Source organism: Balaenoptera musculus, chromosome 6 (assembly GCF_009873245.2).
Source record: "Balaenoptera musculus isolate JJ_BM4_2016_0621 chromosome 6, mBalMus1.pri.v3, whole genome shotgun sequence".
NCBI lineage: Eukaryota > Metazoa > Chordata > Mammalia > Artiodactyla > Balaenopteridae > Balaenoptera > Balaenoptera musculus.
The window spans coordinates 93201454-93223755 of record NC_045790.1 but is presented as its reverse complement, the minus strand read 5'-3'; the positions used below and the strand labels follow the sequence as shown (position 1 = coordinate 93223755).

Below are 22302 nucleotides of genomic sequence, written 5' to 3'. Positions count from 1 at the left end.
CTCCAGAGAAGCAAGGAGAGGCAGGTTTACTGGCAGTGATGGGAGCCCAGACATAAGTAAATTCTGGTCAGATTAAAGGTCTGGGCAGGGAGCGGGGCATCTCAACTTGCTTCTCTGCACCTCTGACAAATGCATGGACTTCCCAGAGCTGCAGTGTCTTTGCTCCAGGAAGGCTTCCCCAGTCCTCCTAGCAGGGACGGCTTTGACCGGATGTGTAGGACACAACTCAGTCATGTCTCCTGAAGGAATGTTCACCGGGAAGCACGTAAGCCATGCCCTAAAGTGTTGGTGTGTAAACATATCATGGTCACCTAGTCAACATCGAAGAATAAGAAATCAGTAGGAGGAAAGCACGTCTCCAAGTCTGGTAGAGTTAAACAGTGGAATCTTCTGGTCAAGGCCTGGTAACATGGTACTGGAAGGCAGTGAGGAACTGGAATTGCAAGTCCTGAGCTTTGTTTCCAGCTCTGTGCCTGGAACATGTGCTGTCGTTCATGGCATCTTGAGTCTCAACTTCCTTTATCTGTAAAACGGACACAACACCTGCCCTATTTCACAGGCTCTCTCAGGAAGCAATGCAACCTCTGAAGTCCAGGCAGGTCTAAGTTTAAATCCTAGTAACTATGGGACCTTGGGAAAGTTTATTACCCTGTGCCTCAGTTTCCTTATATGTAAAAAGGGAATAATAAAAACTACAGTACCGAGGTGGTCTAAGGAATAAATGAGGCAAAGAATTTACCAAAGTTTCCAGGGCATAGCAAATTCTTAAACAATAACTATGTATTTCTCTCATCATGTGAAAGGGCTTTATAAGCAATCAAGTGGTATTCAAACATAAGATGTTTTGACAAGGAGCTCCACATTGTGTAAAACAGTCATATGTTTGCCTTGCAGACTGTACATACAAACTGAAAGGTTTACATAAGAGCTAAAAATAAATCTAAGGTTCTGAAAAAAATAGTCCCCATCAATTTCAGATGTCCCTTGTCTTGTATTTGGGCCCTATTTTAATTCTCAATCATCTTGAAAAAATTTAATTTACTCTGTTCTTTGGGAACCCATTTCAATCCATCTGTCCATCCATCTTATAGCTATTTATTGGGTTCCTACCAAGTGTCGGGCACAGTGCTTCATGTTCAGGATAGAACAGTTTCTTCCCTCCTCCAACTGACCTTTTGAAGATTCAAAAAGCCAAGCCCTCGGGGAAGGTATGTGAATGAGCATTTATTCCACAATTAATTCAGAGTACTGTGTGTGTGAGTGAGTGTGTGTGTGTGTGTGTGTGTGTGTGTGTGTGTAAAGCTCTAGCAAATCTAGAACTTTTGTTCTAGATTTCTACATATTAACTTTATTTCCTAAAGTCCACTCCTTTTCTTTCTGGGTTAAAAAAAAGCACTTGCCTCTGGGGCTCTGGTAATAGTAAACACTTACATACCAGGAATCATGAACCAGCTACGGTTTTAATCCTCACTACTGTTCTATGGGATTCATACTATGCATTTCACATATGAAGAAGCTGAAGCACAGAGAGGTTTCAATAATCTGACTAACATCAGTTAGAAGGAGGAAGAGCTAACATCTGAACCCAGAACTCTGGGTGCAGAGTCGATGCTCTGGGCCAGCATGTTCCACGGCTGCTCAGTGGCTGGGGGGGCGTATGGAGGAAGAAGCATCAGAAAGGGCAATAAATACTCTCCATAGGAATGGAGAGAGAAAAACATTAAAAAAAAAATAATAGACCTGATTTAAGGTTTTATCATTTTCACAAATTAATTCAGATTTAGGTCTGGTGGGAGAAAAAGAAAATCAATTCTCTTTGAACAATCCTCTAGTATTAATTTTTCTCTCTGATGCTTAGGGAATTCAAGTGAATCACTTCAGTTTGAGCAGCAATCAACCTAGATAATTTTATTTGGGGATATTAAACAAAAGACAGATATGTTAAATAATATTTATATTAATATTTTATCCCTCATATCTTCCACTGAAGGCAGACAGGGCCCAGTCTTATCTTCCTTGGATGTATTTGACCAGATTTTCTTCAATCTTATGTTGACTCCAAGGGGATGTGGGCTTAGGGTCTAATTCTTAAACCAGCATTTCCTCACTGAGAACCACAATTAGACACTGAGGAAGGTCCATGTAATGATATTTTCAATATTCATTTTACACTTTGTGAAACAAAACTACTGATAATCATCAGCTCACGTCTATAGTTAACCATAATTATTTTGCTAAATATGGAGATGTAAAATATATATTGTGCTATAGGTTAGCACAGCCAGTTTGAAGAGTAGTTTGCAATAGGTAGTGAATGTGAGGATGTGTAAGCCCTATAACCAGTACTTTTACCCCTAGATATATTTAGAGACTTTCTTCCATAGGTCACACAAAGAGCTGTGTAAAATAACATTCATTGACTCATTGTTTGTAATGGCAAAGAAAAGATACAACCTACATTTCCATCACTGGAAGAATGAATAAATAGATATGTATTCATTCAATGGAATACTACATACGGCAATTATAATGAGTGAACTAGAGCCATAAGTATCAACATGGACCCATCTAAAAATGATGCAGACAGAATAAAGAGTACAGGATACTACAACATGATATATTTATAGAAAGTTCTAAAACATGCAAAACCATTAGATATAATTTATGTACATAGACATATGTAGTATAAGGATAAAAACATGCATGGAAACAATCAACACCAAACTCCAGAAAAATTCCCTCTCGAGAGAGAAAGAAATGGGAGCTGGGAGAAGTAACAAGAGGGCTTGAATGGTATTTGCAATATTAATTTCTTTTTAAAATATTAAGCAAATATTATGAAATGATAAGAATGCACAAAGCTGGCTAGGGGGCTTTATTATTTTACTCTGCCATAGCCTTGACACATTGGAATGCCAGCCCCATGGCATCAGGGACATTGTTCAGGTGACTGCTGTCTCCTCAGAACCCAGAAAGTGCCCGATGTGTAGTAGGATCTCGATAAATTGTTAACCAGGTGAATGAATAAATGATTCTCTACAATTCTCTATATTTACAATAATTCTTTTAAAATAAAAATAATACAATGCTCTAGAAATAAAAAATATAAAAGCCAGTATGCTTTCTCATAGTATATAAATAAGTCAATATGTATGTGGAAAAAATGGGAAAAATAAAAAATATTGTGCTTTTTCATAGCACAGGTTTGTGAAATCTGTGTAAAGGGAAGTTGTAGGGGAAAGGAGGAGGCTTGGGGGGAAATCCAATGCTTAAAGAAGCTTCCAAACCAAAAATACAGGTTTAAAGATGGAGGGGAGGGGGAACTGAGTTGGTTCACAGTAGGAATAAGTTACCCTAAAGTGATGGCATGGAGCTCTCTGGGTTTGTGTTAAGGTAAACAAAGGACTGATCCGAACCGACAGCCCAGTCCTCTTGAGCTGCATGATTTTCTAACCAGACCAGAGTAGATTTGCTATCAGCGCCTGAAGAAACAAACAAACAAAAATCCAAATAGCCCACTGGTTGTACCCTCTAGTCCAAACATCTTCCAGATACATGAGCAGGACAGAATCTTCTCCAACCCAGAGCACAGCACAGCAAAGCACAGCCACGTGTACCACTGTTGCATGGACGCTAACATTTCAAGGCAATCACCCCATTCAGAAAAGGCAGGGAGAAAAACCCATGAGGAAATGGCAAACCACGACAGCATGCACCTGGGTCAGGCATGCAAGAAGACCAAGACAAACAAGTGGAAAAGTACCTCGGAAGTCACCTTGCAAGACAGTAACTTAGAGGTGTACTGGCAGAGAGGGAAAAACCAGGGTTAGTACATGGCAGAGACACACTCACAAAACACCCCCCAGCTGGGAACTGGCATCGCGCCGGTGAGGGGGGGGAGGGGACACAAGAGGGGAAGTAACATCAGGAGACCAGGACACACCCACACCAAGACTTGCTTCATCTGATTTTCGTTTATTTAAAAGTCTGTATCTTTTGCAGCAAGTAGATACCCTATTATTCCTTCATAAAAATATCAGATAAGCCATACTTTGTTAATTCAAGATTTGTTGCTTCCATCTTCTGTGCTTTGAATTAACAAGATTCTTTCTGCCCGGGTTGTATGCAACCAGCTGCCCACCAGCAAGATCCTTAAGGGTCATTTTGGATTCGTTAGAATCTATTGCCATCTGTGGACAAACAGCCCTTCCCCTGCCTGTAGGCGTCTCTGAACCCCAAAGTAGTCTTGTAGCCTGTTGTCCCATGAAAAGAAGACCCTAACCACAGACAGGGGATGGTTTGAATGCGAGGTTTGCAGAGGCAGATTCTCTGAAGCTGATCTAAGGATGGCACTGCCAAGGGAGACCAAGCAGCCTCCCTCATCACTACCTTGGGGGTCCTAAGTAAGTTCCTGAAAGTGGAGTGATTACGTAGGAACTAAAATGATCCTTTAGTTCCTATAAAGGAAACTAAAAGTCACTACAAGAAAAGCTCAGAGAAAATATGCCCCGGCTGTGGGTAATGAGTGAGAAGGACTGACTTTGGACAGCCTCCTCCAGAATAGTGGTCATGACCTTGCATTTACACTGCCGGACTTTAGAGGCACTGATTGGTTTCTGGCATGGTGACCACAGACTGGATAGGGGCGATCATATGTCTGTGATCACTGACTGCTTCTTGGGTATTGCACTTAAAAATCACAGCTCTGTAATGATCAGACTGATGACCGGGGGCTGATAAATGTGGAGCGCTCCTCTCCTCTGCACCTTCCCAGGGCATGTGGGAGAACCCGAGAGAGCTGGGGGCACAAAGCATCACTGATGTTGGCTGAGCTTCCCATACAGCCTGCGGTGGCGGGGGTGGGCACTGGAGCCAGACGGGCTTCCTCCACCCACCCAGTGAGAGTGGGGCTAGAACTCCCAAAGGGCGTCCTGGTCTAGAAGGAAGTGTGTGCCAGGAATTCTTGGAAAAGCAGCGACTGCCAGCCCCCAGCTTGGACTTAACCCAGGAACCAAAGAGGCCTTCTTTTATTCCAAGACAGGCAGGGAAGGCTGAAAGCCCTCTCAGTAACTATTCTGGGGGTAAAAGAGAAAGAAAGAGAACACAGGAAAAACCCACCTAGATTCTGTGCGAGGAGGAAGGATGGGGCTCAATGTCCAGGAGGCTGTAATCTGGACTCAGCCCAGCATCCCCTCAACTGAGAAAGGGAAAGCAAATCTACCAAACAAGTTCAAGAGCACCACTGACTCAAGAACTCATTGTCTTCTGAGGCTCAGGTCAGGTTGGGGGGGAAAACTGGCCAGAAAAACAGTGTTGCCTCAGTATCCTTTCTTTGCAAGGTACCAAGAAACCCTACAGGAAACTATGATTCATCAGGCCATTATGAGTTGCATGACTGACCAGAGATGGCAGCAGGCCCAGATAAGGGGACATTTCCACTTAAGATAACATTTCCAGATAAAAGAAACCTACACTAAGAGCAGGACGGTTGCATCTGGGTGGGCAGTGTGTGTGTTGCACAAAAACACCAGGCTGGGGGAATGGATGGGGTTGAAGCTCAGACCCCCGACTCCCCTCACCGACCGTGTAGCTGGTGCAGGACTGCATCCACACAGAGTTCTGAAAAAGGGTGCCTTTTGCTAATTCTCACAAAGCCCCTGTATAGGCTGGGAAACAGCCCAGGGTAAGGCGTGTGGGTGGAGGTTAGCAATCCTCCTGCCTCCAGGGTAGCCAAGGTGTCCCTTAAGAGGTAGAACCTGGCTCAGCCTGCAGCATGGAGACACTCATCAGTGACCACACCATGCAGAACAAGGAAGCCAGCCCCGGCAGATGAAGACTGTCGCTACTCAAGGGTTATCCTGCTCAAGGCCTGAGCTGGGAACAAGGATGGCCGTTTGGGGGTAACCTTTTCAGAAAAGGGGCTTTTTCTGGTTCCTTGTCATTGACTTTGTCACCAACTGCAAAAGGAAGCACAACATCCACAGCTGACTTCATATGACTACTATAGTGCTATAGTGACTCCTGGGCAGGTATTCCCAGAGAGAGATTCATGATTTAATGTTCCATCTTCCGTCATTCTCTGAGCCCTCACTTGGCTTTCAGCAGGAGAGAGGCCAGCTAAGAACGTGAAAAAAACCACTAAATACTGTGCGGTTGTCCCCACCCCACCTCCTGGCAGGGACCCCGTGAGCCAGAGGCCTCCCTCCTGTCCTGCAGGTGATATTTTATCGAGTGGGAAAGTGGAAGGGTCCTGAACTGGGGACAGGACTCCAGACACCATCACTGCTCTGGGGCGGAGGCATGCTGTACCTGTTCTGATGGTGAGGATCGGTTTTCTTTCCCAGACAGGTTGGTGAAAGCTACTCATGGAAACTGCGGGCACAGCTTCATTTGCCTTCCCTCTCTTTCTCCTTCTCTCCTTCACGCTCACTGACGTCATTGTATCCAGCGCATCACTATGCATACATCCCAATTACCCCACGTTGTTTTGAAGTCTACCTTCTCCTTGGGAAGTACAGCAAATAAGAATGCCTCTCATTCAATTCAGAAAGAGCTTGCTGCTTCCTATGGGTGAACACGTGGTTGGGTCCTGATCACGCGTGAGGGACTCATAAATGCTGCCAACTGACTTTTTGGAAGGAATATTGGCAGGTGGAAGTGCCGGGTGACACTGGACCCAGGTGGGTCAAGGGAGGTTCATAGGGGGTGGAGGATCTAAGAAGCCACAACTTGCCCTGAGGATAGTGTATATGGATGAAGCCAGGAGAACAGAACTACCAGCTTTTGGAGCAGGGAAGCCAGTTACACAACTCAAGCTTCAAGCCATCCATGTGTTCCCTATGGTTATCCTTCTGCTATGAGAGGCCATTAAAGAAGGGGCCACAGGTCAGCTAGGAAAAGAGATGAAGGCTTGTTTATTCCTAAAGGTAAACGTCAACATATTCTCCAGTGATTGATGACGACACAACAGAAAGATCCCCTGAATCAAAAGAACTAAGATAGGTTAACAGGTGGCTCTGAAATGAAGTCTCACTGATGAGCATATATTTGCTTTAGAAGCAATTGAAGTATGTTTTTTTGGGGCCTTTTGTTTTTTCCAGATTTGGGTCTCTTAAAAGAGGATATAGTGGGTTGGATAGATTTTTTTTTTCTGTTCCTAAGAATTTTCAACAGCAACAAACTTGGTTCTCTTGTAATATCCACAACAGTGCAGAACACTTGGCCTTGAATTTGAGATCTGGGGATATTAACAGCTTGATTAGTTTAGTAGGTTTCTTTCTTATCCAAAATGTTAATTTACTTGAGAAAAACAGAGACAGGAGGCTCTCACTTCACTGTGTAAGTGAAGGGCAACCGGTATGTTAAAAGGCTGATTCTAAGCAGCTTCCTTCATGAAAAAGGGAAATCCAACCTAGTTGACGTTCGCCAGGTGGCTTCCTGAGTGTCAGTTGGTCAGCCTCTGCCTATGAAATGAGTAACTTCACTTCTGGGTATGGTGTTTTCCCCTAACACCTGCACTTCAACACAAAAGGCATGCACAAGAGATATAGAGAATGTGCTTCCAAATCACTCAGCTGGGTCACTGGCAAAGTGGTCCATTGGTTCTTCCCCATCTACACATCCCAGCTAACTTCCACCAAAGCTGCTGATGTATGGTGTGGAATCATTGAAGAAAAGCCCCTTATAGCCCTAAGCTTCAAGGTGGTCACAGACTCCAGAAAATACCTAAAAAGGGCTGAAAAGAAGAGCCAGATAAAGTGACTTCATGGACAGAAAAGGTCGTACAGGCTCAGAGAAGGAGCCCCAGCAGTTGAAACCTCAGCAGCAGCTATCAAGGGCCAGGCCCATCCCACTGTACAATACAGGGAACAGCCCAGAAATATTCCAGCCCAACAGAGGAGCTGGGCCAGTGTTCCAAGCAATTTAGGTACAAACCTAAGTGAGAGGAGGCTGAGACACACCAAGTGGGTCATTCAGCTGCCATAGGCGTGTTTGCTTGCTTTCTTTACCACTAAGTGTTCAGTATCTGGCTTCAACTCCAGAAAACCTTTAACTCAGCCAACTTGGATATGAGAGGCAGTGAATCAGCATGGAATTCCTACTGTGAGCCCCACTGCGTTCAAGTTTCAGGTGACCAAATCATTTAGCATCCAAACTGGGGCACTTTTAAGAGGGAAAGGAGATGCTATTAATAATTACGCCAGGACAACAGGCATAAACCAGGACTGTCCTGGGTCAACTGGGGAGTATCCTCAACCGACCCAAGCTATTTGGGGGGAGGAGGTAGTTACCCCAAACAATGCTAATGGATTCCAAGGAGGTTGGCACGGACCCCTGAGGCTGATCCCCAGGCTCCTGGCTGTGCAGGCTGTGGGCAGCACTGGCTCTTAAGCCGCTTACCGGAGAAAGAAACCACACAGCAGATGACTTCCTTTGTGGTTGGTGGGAATGTCATGTGCAAAGTTCTCAGGGCTGAGGGTAGCAGGGTAACTATGCGGTTTTAACTGTCATTTTAAGTGGCTCTCTCCTGCCAGACGGTACACACCGGCTTGGTAACAGCCCAAAACATACTTAGTCTTCCGAGCACTGTGTACCATTTATAGGGATCGCCCAGAGCAGACATTGAAGGAATAGCATCGTCATAGTTCTCTAGAGAAATAACACCTCTACAGAACAGGCGAGCGATGGCTGAGATCAGCTCCCCGGGGCCTGCGGGTGATTTCAGGGAGCTTGTGTCCTTCTTCCCGCATTGCCCCATGCGTGGTGTCTTTCTACGCACACACCCCACACCTCACTCACTAGCTGTAGCAGTAGACTCAAACTAGAACTTGGCAGCAAAAAGACCCACTCTTTGCATGATCAAAGTTTTTGAGAACAAGGCAAAACCCCCAACCCAACTGCAGGCATGTTAAACCACACATTTGAAAATTGGTGCTGGAACCACAGTGCTGGCCAGACAACCGCACACACGTCCATGCCTGAACCGGAGTACCGTACGCTGTACTGAAGTTCACCCTTGGACACGGTAAAGAGGAAAGGAGGAGAAACTTACACTACTATCATCCATTCTCTCGCGCCTTTTAGATTTGTGTGTCTCATAGTCTTCCATGAGGGTCTGCATCAGATTCTTGGGCCGCTGTGATCCGGCAGCCTCTTCGGGGGCTAAGTCAGGCTGCAAGCTGGGACCTTCAGGTGTGGGGGATGGAGGAGGTTGGACTTTCTCTATTTTCCCTGAAACAACACGAAGAGAACACCCTTTCTAAGCTTGTCTGGTCACGACTGCTTTCGAAAAGAAGAGAAGAACACTGGCAAAAAAGCAACCTCTGACATACCGAGTGGTACCAGAATGATGGTTAAGTGCAGGTCATTTTATTACAGGGATCAATGTGCTTAAGGATTAATGTCACAAACCCATCCAACAAAGACCTCAAGGAAACCGGTTTTAAAGTCAGTCAGACCGAAGAGGGCTCTCAGGCACTTTGCAGGTATATGCCAGACAGACAGACAAACAGACAGACAGATGCTGGCTCCAGTTGTTTTGGGGACAAGTATTCTATCACAGATCATACAATCAGACTGTCAGTGGTGGCGGTGCCTTTGAACCTTAAAGACCCATTTCTTACAGATAAGGAAAACTTAGGCTCAGCAAAGGGAAGGCTGTGCTGGGCCACCAGGAGCTGGCGATGGTATCCAGGTCTCCTGGTTTCCTTCCCAGGCTCTTTCTTCTCTATCAGAGGTCACCAATGGTCAGATGACCAGCCCGGGTTTTTTGTATGGACAACACATGTTGTAAAACCTCTGAATGAGAACTAAGCTGTTCTTCCCAGGTTACTCCAGTCTTACATTGGCCAGCTTCATTCTTTACCTTACCTGCCACGGTCCTGAAAGCATTTAGGTTTGAGATCCCAGATCTTAAGGAATAAGTGCCAACAACAGCAGCTTCTATGTTGCAGAAAAGGGGTGCATTAGACTTGGGAAAGGTGAGGTTTTAGTTTTCGAGATGCCATACAGGTATTCTCAGGATGAGGAGATTGGGTCCACAGTCATGGTGGTGTGGTGATGCCAGGCACCGTCACTAAGACCGCCTGCATCCCACCCTCTTGGGAAATGCCTTCCGGCCCATGAAGGAGTGGGTTATATTGCCAGAGCCCCAAACGCACCTCTGAGAAGTACCTTCAGGTGCAACAGTCATGATTTTTCCAACTATGCCCCTTGTGGGAGACACAGCTAGGGTCTGCGAACAAGGAATGTGGAGAAAACACACAAAATAAATGGATATTTCAAGCACAAAAGTTCAGAAACCGCCAGGGAAGGTTAAAGACCCATTTGACCTCCTCCAGACCCAAGATGAAGGCAGCTCATCTTTCTTCACCTCACTCCCCCCCAGACTGCCTGATGGAGCTGGAATCACAAGTGAAGCCTGGGGTCCATGTCTCTGTGTGGGTGGCTATAGGACTTTACTGGGCATAGCTCCTTTGAGGGGAGTTGGGAAGCCCCCTGGACTTCAGGAAGCCTGAGTTTTAATTTCTGCTCTTCCTCATGAACCAGTCATGAGGTTGGCTGCAGACAATCATGTAATGTTCCCCCTTTAATCTTGAGCTGATCACTTAAGTTCTCGAAGTTTCAACTTCCTTAGCTAGAAAATGAGAATTTGGGGAGAAGTTGTCTTGGAAGTCCATTCTAACTCAAACATTTTGCTATTCTATCAAATACATTTGGCAAGAAGATCAACCTTTATTGATTAAAAAAAAAAGTATATGGCCAGCACATTTGGCAATTAGGTGGGGAAGTGGTTTTTAATACACAGACACTACATCTGTAGACCCACCATTACATTAGTTAACTTAGTGAAAGTCATTGCTTTGACCTCAATTACTCAGATCATTGATAAAAAGTCTTTTGATATTAACAGTAAGGTTACAAATATTTTAAGGTCTTCAATCTTCAAATTCTCTAGAAACGGTTTCTATTTTTTATTATGGAAATTAGGGAATGCTATCATGACACCTATGGACCCATCAACTATATTAAACATTTATCAAGATTTTACCACCCTTGCTCCATCTATCCTGCCTGCCTGCCTTCCTCCCACCCTCCTGTACTAAAATATTTAAAGCAATCTCAGACCTCAGGCAATATTACCCCTGAATACGTAGTATGTATCTCTAAAAATTCTGATTGACTTTTATTTTTAACTTTTATTTATTTATTTATTGGCTGCGTTGGGTCTTCATTGCTGCACATGGGCTTTCTCTAGTTGCGGTGAGCGGGGGCTACTCTTCGTTGAGGTGTGCTTGGGCTTCTCAATGCGGTGGCTTCTCGTTGCGGAGCAGGGGCTCTAGAGCACAGGCTCAGTAGTTGTGGCGCACGGGCTTAGTTGCTCCGCGGCATGTGGGATCTTCCCAGACCAGGGCTCAAACCCGTGTCCCCTGCATTGGCAGGTGGATTCTTAACCACTGCCCCACCAGGGAAGTCCCTGGTTGACTTTTAAAATGAAGCTTTGAGAAACAACACAGCAGTGGTGAGCATGCAGTTCTAGAGCCAGCCTGCTTGGGTTTGAGTTCATTAGTTAGCAGCCAAATACCCTTGGGGCAAGTTACTTGCCTTTTTTTTTGAAGTTTTTCTATCTCAGTTTCCTAACCTGTAAAATTGGTATGTTGATAGAAGTACCTACCTCATACGGTTGGTACAAGAACTAAATTAATATTTTTAAAGTTAATATTTAGAATGGCAAGCATCCAATGAGTCTAGCTAGTACTTATTTGGAATCTCAAAGAATAATATGTCTATGGAGTAAGAATGAGCAATTTCATGGGAAATTCTGCATAAAAATTTCACAACTCTTCTAAGACTAGAAATAGATACCACATGACCAGGTTGGTCACTTTCTAACTGACCTCTCAAGTGTCCAAATCATCTCCCACCAGCCAATCCTCCAGCATTAAACTTCTAAAGCATAGTCCATATTCACTGCCTCTAACTTCACCCTTTCACATATACCACCCCTGCATCATAATACTTTGTTTATACTTCTGGGAAAGCCTTTTTCACATACTGACTGTATCAATCTGGTTGTTTAAGCTTTTCTTCTCAATAAAGCTGTAAAGTCACCTGAAGATAGGGACCATTTCAATTGGCTGTGAATCCCCCTAACTCATTTGAATGTAAACTCCATTAGAGCAGGACCTTGTCTGTCCTGGTCAATGCTGAATCCCACAAGGCAGGAGTTCATGGCTATTGAATGAACCAGCAAGTCCATTATGAAATATACAGAGCAGCCACTTATTAAATGCTTGTGGATTGGGACAGAATTCCCAATACAGAATCTGAGGAAAGTGTTTAAACGTCTTCACCAAAGCACATGGAATAAAACAGTCTTGGTCTACAGAACCACAGACGCGATGGCTTTGGAGTAATAACAAACACATTTATATGGCATTTCATTGATAGGCTTCAAGTCATTTTATCCTTACAACAACCCTGGGATGTAGTCAGGGTGAATGTCATGACATCTCTGAACAATTTAGACCACGGAGGCTCAGATGCTTAACATCAATCCAAATTACATGAGTTAGTAACAATCAGAGTTAGGTCTGGAGCCCAAATTGTGTTGACTGTTGCTAAATTATATAATTGGGTGTGTGCTGAAAGAGAATCGTAAAGAGGGTGAAAAGTTACTATAAAGAAGTGGACATTTCCTGCTCATTTCTTAGTATGCCAGCAAAATGAAACCCATCCCCGGAGCAAGTTTTGCCAGTTACAGCCACTAGAGGTCACAGGAGTAGCAGGAACCAAAGACTAGCTTAGCGGGTCTGGAGCAGTGTCTTCCAAAGAGAAGGTGGCTGAGAGGTCTTGGAGAGAACAGAAGGGTTCAGATAACCAAGGCCACATCAGAGCCTCAGGAGAAGCTGCCACAGGTCTCCAGAGGAAGGGAGCCCCAACCCCAGACTTCTGGTCTGGTTGACATCTGGGGAAGTCGGCTTGGCTGGGCTTCTCTACTGTGATCTCCAAGCATCCTGCCTTCAGTATGGTTCCCACCATGACTGGAATTCTCACGCCATCTTAGTAATCACACAGGCCATCAAAAACCTGGAGAGGGACCTAGCTTGCAGCCTAATCAAGTTTTCCCTTTGATTAGGATGGTGAAAAAACTTCTCGTTCTCTTCCACCAGTAATAGACACTGCAGACACCACCACTGTTTGGGCCTTGGGGATCATGACATAAATGTGATGCAAAGCTTGGGAAGTCTGTCTCATCCTTTATGGCCTTGGAAGGCACCTTGAAATTCCTTGGCCCCGAGGACAAATCTCATTAGAATCCCCAAACAGTGATGGTTATCTTTGGTGTTCATTGGCGTGCATCCAGCACTTCCCCAGTTCCCCCAGGTTCCATTCCCACTTGTCCCATCAAAACTTGTTTTCATATAAGTCTATTCATCTGGTGAATGACTGAATAGCTGACAGTAGCTGAAAGTGGCCTCTATTTTCAATGATAAACATCCTGCTATCTAGTTTCTCACCTGGGCTGAACACTTTACAAAATAGCTCTCTTGAAGGACCCCAGAAACAACATGTACAGTAAGTGTCATGCAGACCTCAAGGCAGACCTGTGTTGGTCTTGGCCAAGGGCTGGTCCCTGACATTTACAGAGCAGGGAGCAGGGGCAACGTGAGCTTAACTGACATAGGAACCAACAGAAGAAAGCTAGACTGGAATTCAAAGTGGAGGGTAGAAAACATTCTCAAGTTTACTTCATACATATGATTTTGTCCAAACTATTCCATCTAGAGTAATTTTAGACTTAAGCATTTAAAGGTGTTTGAGGATAAGCAGCTTCACTTGGCTGGGATGATTCCAAAGCCATGTTTCTAAAATCACGTCCGATTACCTTAGCTTTGTAAGATACTGCTCAATGCTGCAAACGGTCAAAAAGTCATTGGTCAAATAAGTTTGAGAAACACTCGACTAAAGAAAGCTTTAATGATAAAACGAGATAGATTTCCTTACCAGGGGACTCCTCTAAGGTTTTAGTGCTGATATGATTGTGAATCTCTAGTTTAGGAATGGGGGTGTGCAGCATTTCTCAAATTTATTTAACCACAGAACCTCATTTCATAGAATCCCTATTAATATCTCGAGGAAAACTGTTTGGAAAATACTATTCTCTAGTGTATACTAGTTAACCACTAACTACTAATTTATGGGCACAAGTTCAACTAATAAGTATGGGCACAAAGCTTATGTACAAGAACTTTCACCATTGTTCGTTTGTTTGCTTATAATTACATATGTGGAAACAACAAAGGCATCTGACTATAGGAGAATGGTTAAATTAGTTATGGCTTATTCAGATGATGGAGTATTATTTAGCCATTATAAGTCATGTTCTAGTCTCTCAAATTTAGAGGAATAGTTATGGACATGGGAAAATATTCAAAATACATTAAGAGAAAAAGCAGGTTACAAAAGCAGAAATATTGCAGGGGTTTAGGAGTGCAGGCTCCAGAGTTGGACTGCTTGGGTTCAAATCCTAACTCACTACTTATTAGCTGCATAAAAGAAAACAAAAGTGCACACATGACACATGGTAAAACTTAGTCAGGATAAGATGAACAGTCTTGTGGTTGGCAGAATAATGGCTTCCACAAAGATGTCCAAACCCTAATCCCCCAAACCTGTGAATATTTACCTTACATGGCAAAAGGACTTTGAGGGTGTGATTAAGTTAAAGACTGTGAGATGGGAACACTATCCAAGATTATCCAGTTGGGCTTGATGTAATAACAAGGGTCCTCATAAAAGAGATGCAGGAGGGTCAGAGAGAGAGACAGAGAGAGAGAGAGAGAGAGAGAGAGAGATTTGAAGATACTATACTATTGGCTTTGGATATGGAGGAAGGGGCCACAAGCCAAGGAACGTAGATGGCCTCTAGAACTGGAAAAGGGAGGGAAATGGATTCTCCCCAAGAGCCTCTAGAAGAAACACAGCCCTGCCAATATCTTGATTTTAGCACAGAAGGACACTATTTTAGTCTGTTTGAACTGTCATAACAAAATACCATGGGTTGGGTGGCTTAAACAACAGAAATTATTTTCTCACAGTTCTGAAGGCTGGAAGTGTGAGATCAGCATGGGTACCAGCATGGTCAGGTTCTGGTGAGAGCTTTCTTCCTATCATGCAGATGGCTACCTTCTTGCTGTGTCCACACATCACAGAGAGAGAACGAGGTCTCTGGTGTCTTTTCTTATAAGGGCACTAATCCCATCATGAGGGCCCCACTCTCATGACCTCATCTAACTCTTACTATCTCCCAAAGGCCTCGTCTCCAAATACCATCACATTGGGGGTTAGGCATTCAACAACATACTGAATTTGGGAGGGGACACAATTCAGTCCATAGCTGACACATTTCAGATTTCTGACCTCGAGAACTATAAGATAATAAATTTGTGTTGTTTTAAGCCACTATATTTGTGGTGATTTGTTACAGCAGCAATAGGAAACTAATACACATGTAGACCCAATGTTATCTTCCAGGCACATGTGTGCATGAGAAAAACTAGGCAGGGAGTAGTTAGGATTATGAATCACTTTGCCTTTTATCTTTATTCTTTACTTTCCAAGTTTTTTTCTACAATAAGCATGAATTAATTTTAAATTATAAAACAAACCAGAATTTTTTTCTTTTAAGTATTACCACACATGCTAAGAAAAGCAGATAAAGCTGGGGCTTTAACCTTCATGGACCAGGCAGATCCGGAAGCCTTTCTGTCTCACCAGGCAGCACACACAGGCCCACGGGAGCTACTGAGCTGACACCTCCTGGGGCCTCAGAGAAGCACTGGTCACATTCACTGGTGACTCTCACAGGCAGACTAAGGAGAAGAGTGGGGGAAGCAGAATTTCACGCCAAATTAGTAAATGCTGTCTCCCATGATTAGTGGAAGAAAAAACTAGGAAACATGAATTTGTGTTTCCTGTTTGTTTATTATAAGTAGTTAAGCCACGCCTTGTCCAGAGAGAAAAAGCCACGCCTTGACTGCGTTTCTGGATTCTCCAAACAAGATGGATTTCCCTGTGCTGATGGGGGCAGAGAGAAGAACCCGCAATTCCTCCCACCCAAGGGAACTAGAGCGAGGGCTGCATGTCCTCAGTACACAGCTGCTGCCATCCATGACAGCCCACACCCTCCCTCTATAAGAAGAGGACTAACTTCTAAAAAGCCAAGAGGGTGGATTCCCATAGTTAAGAAAATTATTTTGGTCAAACATTAGGATTTTGGTGATTATTATATTCTATACACATGGCGTCTGACGTCTTAAAAATCAAAGATCCTTTGTTTCTACATTTCTCAAAAGAAAAGAAAAAGCCATCACCCACTCTTATTTAAAAACCAAACCGAACAAAGACGCCCACCAGATAACATGCCTTGGCCCAAGCCTCCTTCAATGATCTCCTTTCTTCACGGAGCCTTGGGGTGAGCTTGCAAACATCTAAACGACTCACTCGCAGATCACCAGAAAGAAAGGAGCTCAGACTTGCATTCTAAATTCCATTTCCTCCCAGTACAAGGGAATATCCTGCCTGTCAGATCCGGAGTCCATGGGCTTGTATGGTTCCAGCTATGACCCACACACTAAGAGCTAGTTCCTGGTCCTTTCATCTCCTCCTTTGAAGGCCCCAGGGGTGGGAGAATGCAATGATATGAATCTTCAGATTATAAGCCTAGCTCAGAAATGAGAAATACCCCTGCGTGGTGACACAAGTCTGAGAAACTTCCAAATATTATTACTTCAAGGTATGGTGGAATGTTGGATGAGTTGTCGATATTGGATCATTCCTCTGAACAGAACTGGAAAATGAAAACTGGAGAAGGAAAGAGTTTTGCATCTGCAGGGGAAGCATAGTTTAAGACTAAAAAAAGAAAAAAATTTAATTAAAACAGTAAGGATGAAACTCATGGTAAGTAGCAATTGCCCCGCCAAGATCTTTTGGTTAAACACATTTCTACCAACACAGTGAGCTTAGCTCTACGAACATTATCACCCCCTCCCCAAAAAAGAAAATATTTTCATGGTAATTTGTAATTTCACTGTCACCCAACATGCTTAATAATGGCCTTTGTTTTTTGAAATCACAGCTGACTCCTGAAAGCTAATTCTTGAACTCTGATTTTATATGAGAAACTTTAATTCTAAAGAAGTAACTATGAATAAATCTCAGCTAGGACTAGAAAGCAATTTTATAAAGCATGTTGTGTCATTTACATCAGGGTTCCAGTAGCTGCAGAAGAATAACTCATAAGTAACTCTGCTAAGGTTTTCTAGGTCTTTTCTTAGAACAAAAACTGCAATAACGGGACTTCCCTGGTGGTGCAGTGGTTAAGAATCTGCCTGCTAATGCAGGGGACATAGTTCTAGCCCTGGTCTGGGAAGATCCCACATGCTGCGGAGCAACTAAGCCCGTGTACCACAACTACTGAGCCTGTGCTCTACAGCCTGTGAGCCACAACTACTGAGCCCTTGTGCCACAACTACTGAAGCCCGCGCGCCTAGAGCCCGTGCTCCGCAACAAAGAGACGCCACCGCAATGAGAAGCCCGTGCACCGCAAGGAAGAGTAGGCCCCGCTCGCCGCAACTAGAGAAAGCCCGTGCGCAGCAACAAAGACCCAATGCAGCCAAAAATAAATAAATTAATTTTAAAAAACCCTGCAATAACAACAACTCTTATTGGAAGCCTTTTGTGCACCAGGCACTGACTGTACTAACTTACTGATGAGGTTGGTACTATTTTATTCCCGTTTTACTGATGAAGAAACTGAGGTTTAGAGAGGTGAAGTAAGTTAGTTACACAGCTAACAAGCAGTGGTGTCAGGATTCGAACTTTAGATATGAATCCAGAAAAATGACTGTCACATTTAAGCACATGTGTAATTCTCCTTGGCCAGCTTTGGTATGAATTTATATTTGAGTAATGAGAAATAAAAGACAGAGAGACTGAGAATACCTGTGATGTCAGATGCATATAACTTTTGGGGAAACCTTTGAACTTTACATTCAAGGTCATGAGAAATAAAATACCACTACATGTAACATGAATGTGTTCTTTGGTGCTCTAATGGCCTGTCCTGCACCCTCTTCCCACCACCACCCCCAGTCCTCCACCCCGTAAGTAGTAAGTAGCTTATTTACAAAGATGAAGTGGCTCTGAAACACCAATCTCCCTAGGGAAGCTCACGGCAAGTTGCCATGGTTAGTAAGAGACTGTCATATCCTGCCCTAAACTCCAGCAGTCACGGGGGCCATCCTGCTCCCAGGCCTGGTTTAGATTAGCTCACATTTCTTACCAGGCGTAGAGCAGGGATCTTACAAGAATTAGGTCCTTTGATCATCTTTTCGTTCTCAGCTCAAGACTGCATGTTTCTTTGTATGTAGGTTCACACAGTTGAGCAGTTGAGTCTGAATTTTTGGAAGCAGCTCTCCTTAACTTGGAGCGTGGGGTAGCCAGGCATGGGTAAAGGGCAAGTAACAAGGCCACCATGTGATGTCCCCAGCAAAGCAAGGGACAACCCAGACACTGTGTGTACCAGAAGACCCAGCACAATCAGCAGTGACAGCAGAAGCTGTTACAAAACGGAATGGTAGGAAGTTTTGTTCTTCTCCAAAGTTCTACGTCCCAGAAGCCATGACCATAGGCTTGTCACAGAAGAAAGACCACGGTCTATATCTTCTCAGGAGTGAAGGTGATGGGTTTAACTATGACAGTTGCCCTTTTCAAACCATTGAAGGCAATGTCCAAAAAGAACTTTGAACTCTGTAACTTGAGAAGTTCTGACGTCACTGAACACCTTCAACCTTCACCCCTTGCCAAACCCTACTTCGACCTAAACTTTTCTTACCAATTCCTTCCCAAATGGCATGTGCTTTTAAAAATGAACATATTCACTGGGTTCAGATAGATAAAAATACAGGGAGTTTCTGATCCAAGGCAGAAGGAACAATTTTTTTTTTAATAAATTAATTTATTTTATTTATTTATTTTTGACTGCGTTGGGTCTTCATTGCTGCACGCCGGCTTTTTCTAGTTGCGGTGAGTGGGGGCTACTCTTCGTTGCGGTGCACGGGCTTCTCATTGCGGTGGCTTCTCTTGTTGCGGAGCACGGGCTCTAGGCACGTAGGATTCAGTAGTTGTAGCTCACGGGCTCTAGAGCGCAGGCTCTGTAGTTGTGGGGCACGGGCTTAGTTGCTCCGCAGCATGTGGGATCTTCCCGGACCAGGGCTCGAACCCGTGTCCCCTGCACTGGCAGGCGGATTCTTAACCACTGTGCCGCCAGGGAAGCCCCAGAAGGAACAATCTTAAAGAGCAAAGGAGAACAGCAAAGAGCAGACATGGTGTTCAATGACCACCAGTAAATGAATTTGGCCAGCGTTGGCCCTACTCCACCTAACCTGGTCAGGTAGTGGAGTGAACACTTATCCCCGCACATCCTCGAATTAAGAAATGGATTCCTTGCTTGAGCTCCCAGTCCTTTCAAAGTTTTCAGGCAATAAGCCTGTCTGCAGAGTGAATGACTGAGCTTCCTCCTGGGGCATGAACTTTCAGAAAGAACTCACAAGAGCAGCCAGGCTAAATGGCTGACACGGACGACGCTAGTCCCTCGCCATCTGCCCAGATCTTTGGACAGCGTCAGCAATTTGACTGTTGTAATTTGGAGCACTGAAATTAAGTCCTGAAAGCACAGAGGAACCATTAAAACTAAGTTTTATCATAACTTATTTGGCAGCAAAACCCGAGGTGAACCAGCATGAGGTTCTTCTTGGTCTTTATTTATCCCACTTAATAGAACAAACTCTAAGTTTCACAGCAGAAATCGAATTTGATGACAGGTGCAGCCCCAGACTCCACTGGGTGTGTTCAATAATAGTACATGCATTGCATTGCTTTTCTAAATAATGGTATGGACACTTTACGGCCTTTCTAAAATCAGAAAAATGTGGAATATATCTGATCTCAAGAGTTTGGGTAATTTGGATTCTATCCCAGATAGCTGTTGGGAGGGTTACATGAGAAAATGAGAAATGAGAAAACTGTGTGTGAATTATAGTACTGGGCTTTAAGGTCTTGGTGAGTTGCAGCTACTGTGATTATACTTCGGTCACCAGAGAATGTTCAAGGAACTTGGCGGTATACATAATCATCTGTAGGATACTCCACGTTCAGCTTTAGAACCTTCACACAGCCAGCTGTGCCCCTATAAGATACACAATTTGTACCTGCCGGCAGGAAAGGGAAACACTGTACACTCCTGAAGAAGAGCTCTCTCTCACCTGGGCCTGGGAGGGAATCCTTCCGTCAGTCACCCACACCAAGGTCTTCTACTGTGGAGGACTGAGGGCATCTCAAGTGAGACTTGGCCTCATTCAGCTCTAATTCAGCATGGAACAAAGGCCCCAAGCTCTGCTGCCTGAATATTGTGTTGATATAAACATTTTTTTTCTAACTAAAGGAGTTTTCTTTGTGATATTGGGAGATAATGAAGGGAAAAGAAAAAAGGCCCAGTCAATAAGCTTTATAATAATGTAATGAACATCACATGTGCAGTCAATTCAAACTGACAACAGAAGTCAAAACACCTTGGAAATCTTATTTTTATAAGATGTATAACTATCTTTCCACATATTAAAAGACCTAAACAGACAAGTTATGGGACTCAATATCCACATCTTTTCCTTGACCGCTCTCCAGAATGTCCCACTGGGCAAATTGTCTGACTTGGTAAATCAACTCGACACCTGGCATGAAAATGCAAACTAGTTCCAAAACCTAAGCTAATCATCACCTAACTAGCTGGGTTTCTCCGGCCTGCCTAGAACTTGGAAGTGAAACCAGGATATCTAATAATAGACACAGGCACTAAAGAGAGAACTGTCTGCTGATACCCTTCCTATGAAAAGACGTTTTAACAGGTCTAAACTGTAACTTCGGTAAAATGTTTGGGTTTTCTTCCCAAACTCATTCCTCAAGGGCGTTTTACAGCAGTGCGTGGGTTACACCTTCAAATCAGGCTCGTGCACCTGCCTAAGTGCTTCCTTTATTCTCTACTTCTAAGTACCGTCAAGAGAAGGCTCACATGTGTTCATTCTTGAGAGCATGGCCTCTCCCATAACCCAGGGCACTCGTCAAGATGGCGGCCGGCCTTTAGACGTACATAGAAAAAAAGCCGGTGGAATGGACGCAGGAAAGCAGGAAGACTTTTAATTCATCAATTCATGGATGAAGGCAGGACAGCTTGGAGATTTGTGGAGATAATTACCCCTTTGAAAATCCTTACTGGCTTCCCACTGACCACAGGATAAAGTCTAAAATCTAAAACCTTTGACATGATTTACATAGCTCTTCACTGTCTGGCTCCAGATCAACTTTCTTTTGTTTTGTTTTAAATCTCTTCCTTTAACCCACCCTAACTTTATTTAGGCACCTCAAACGTGCCAAGTTCTCTTCCTTTGGGGCCTCTGTAGGTGCCCTTCCTTCTAATTGGAACAATCTCCCCCACCCCCTGAACCCAACCCAACTCCTTCAATTCAAAGCTTAGATGATAGTTTCCCAAGAAAGGAAGACTTTCCTTATCCCCCCAGTGAGGCGGTCTTCCTTGCTCTGTTCTTCCACAGGTCTCCACGCTTCTCTGTTATGAAATTGCCACCTTTGTTTGATGTTTCTGTTACTGAACTATAAGTTCCCTGAGGGCGGGGACTTTATCTGCCTTGTTCACTTCTGTATGAACAAATGCCACACAAACCCTATTTAAGTGGACCTTCTTCTGTTAAAAGTCATGCAAGAACCAACAAGATTAAATTTCCATATAATTTTTCCTAATAATCGGTCTTTGAAAAGGATTACATCCTTTTAAAAACAGAAATCTCATCATCTTCCATCTCGAAAGGCAAGGGAACCAAAAGCAAAAACAAGTATCTTTTCAACACCTGGGAAATGGTTGGAAAGCACTTCTCTTTCCTTATCACATCTTGGCTCTCAGTGGATTTTATTTGCCTTAAGATTTCAGGATTCCAACATGTCACCAGCATAATTTCTACCAGAGGAGATGTTAAAAATTATATTTTTCATCACCTAATATCAAATTGTCGTTCTGTGTCATGCAATGACCCAGCTGAGTCACCTCTACTGGCATGAAATGGGGAGTAGTACAGTAGGAACTCAGCAACATCTCCATTCACAAAACCAAAGTTGGAGCCAGCAGTTCTGAGCCTGGCCATGAAAGGTCCGGTTTGGCCGCTCAGAGTGATG

The 22302-nt window shown here is 43.8% G+C and overlaps 1 protein-coding gene across 7 annotated transcripts in view; it reads right to left on the bottom strand.

Moving 5' to 3' along the window:
- The window catches only part of PALM2AKAP2 (PALM2 and AKAP2 fusion), a 502216-nt gene that overhangs the window by 5125 nt on the left and 474789 nt on the right, over positions 1 to 22302 (bottom strand). For 6 of the 7 annotated variants that reach the window (XM_036854498.1, XM_036854497.1, XM_036854503.1 and 3 more), the window contains one exon: positions 9053 to 9231. The exons of the other annotated variant lie outside the window; for it this stretch is intronic. In XM_036854498.1, coding sequence (XP_036710393.1) covers positions 9053 to 9231 — 179 coding nt within the window. The remainder of the gene's footprint in view (positions 1 to 9052; positions 9232 to 22302) is intronic. 7 annotated transcript variants of the gene reach the window in all.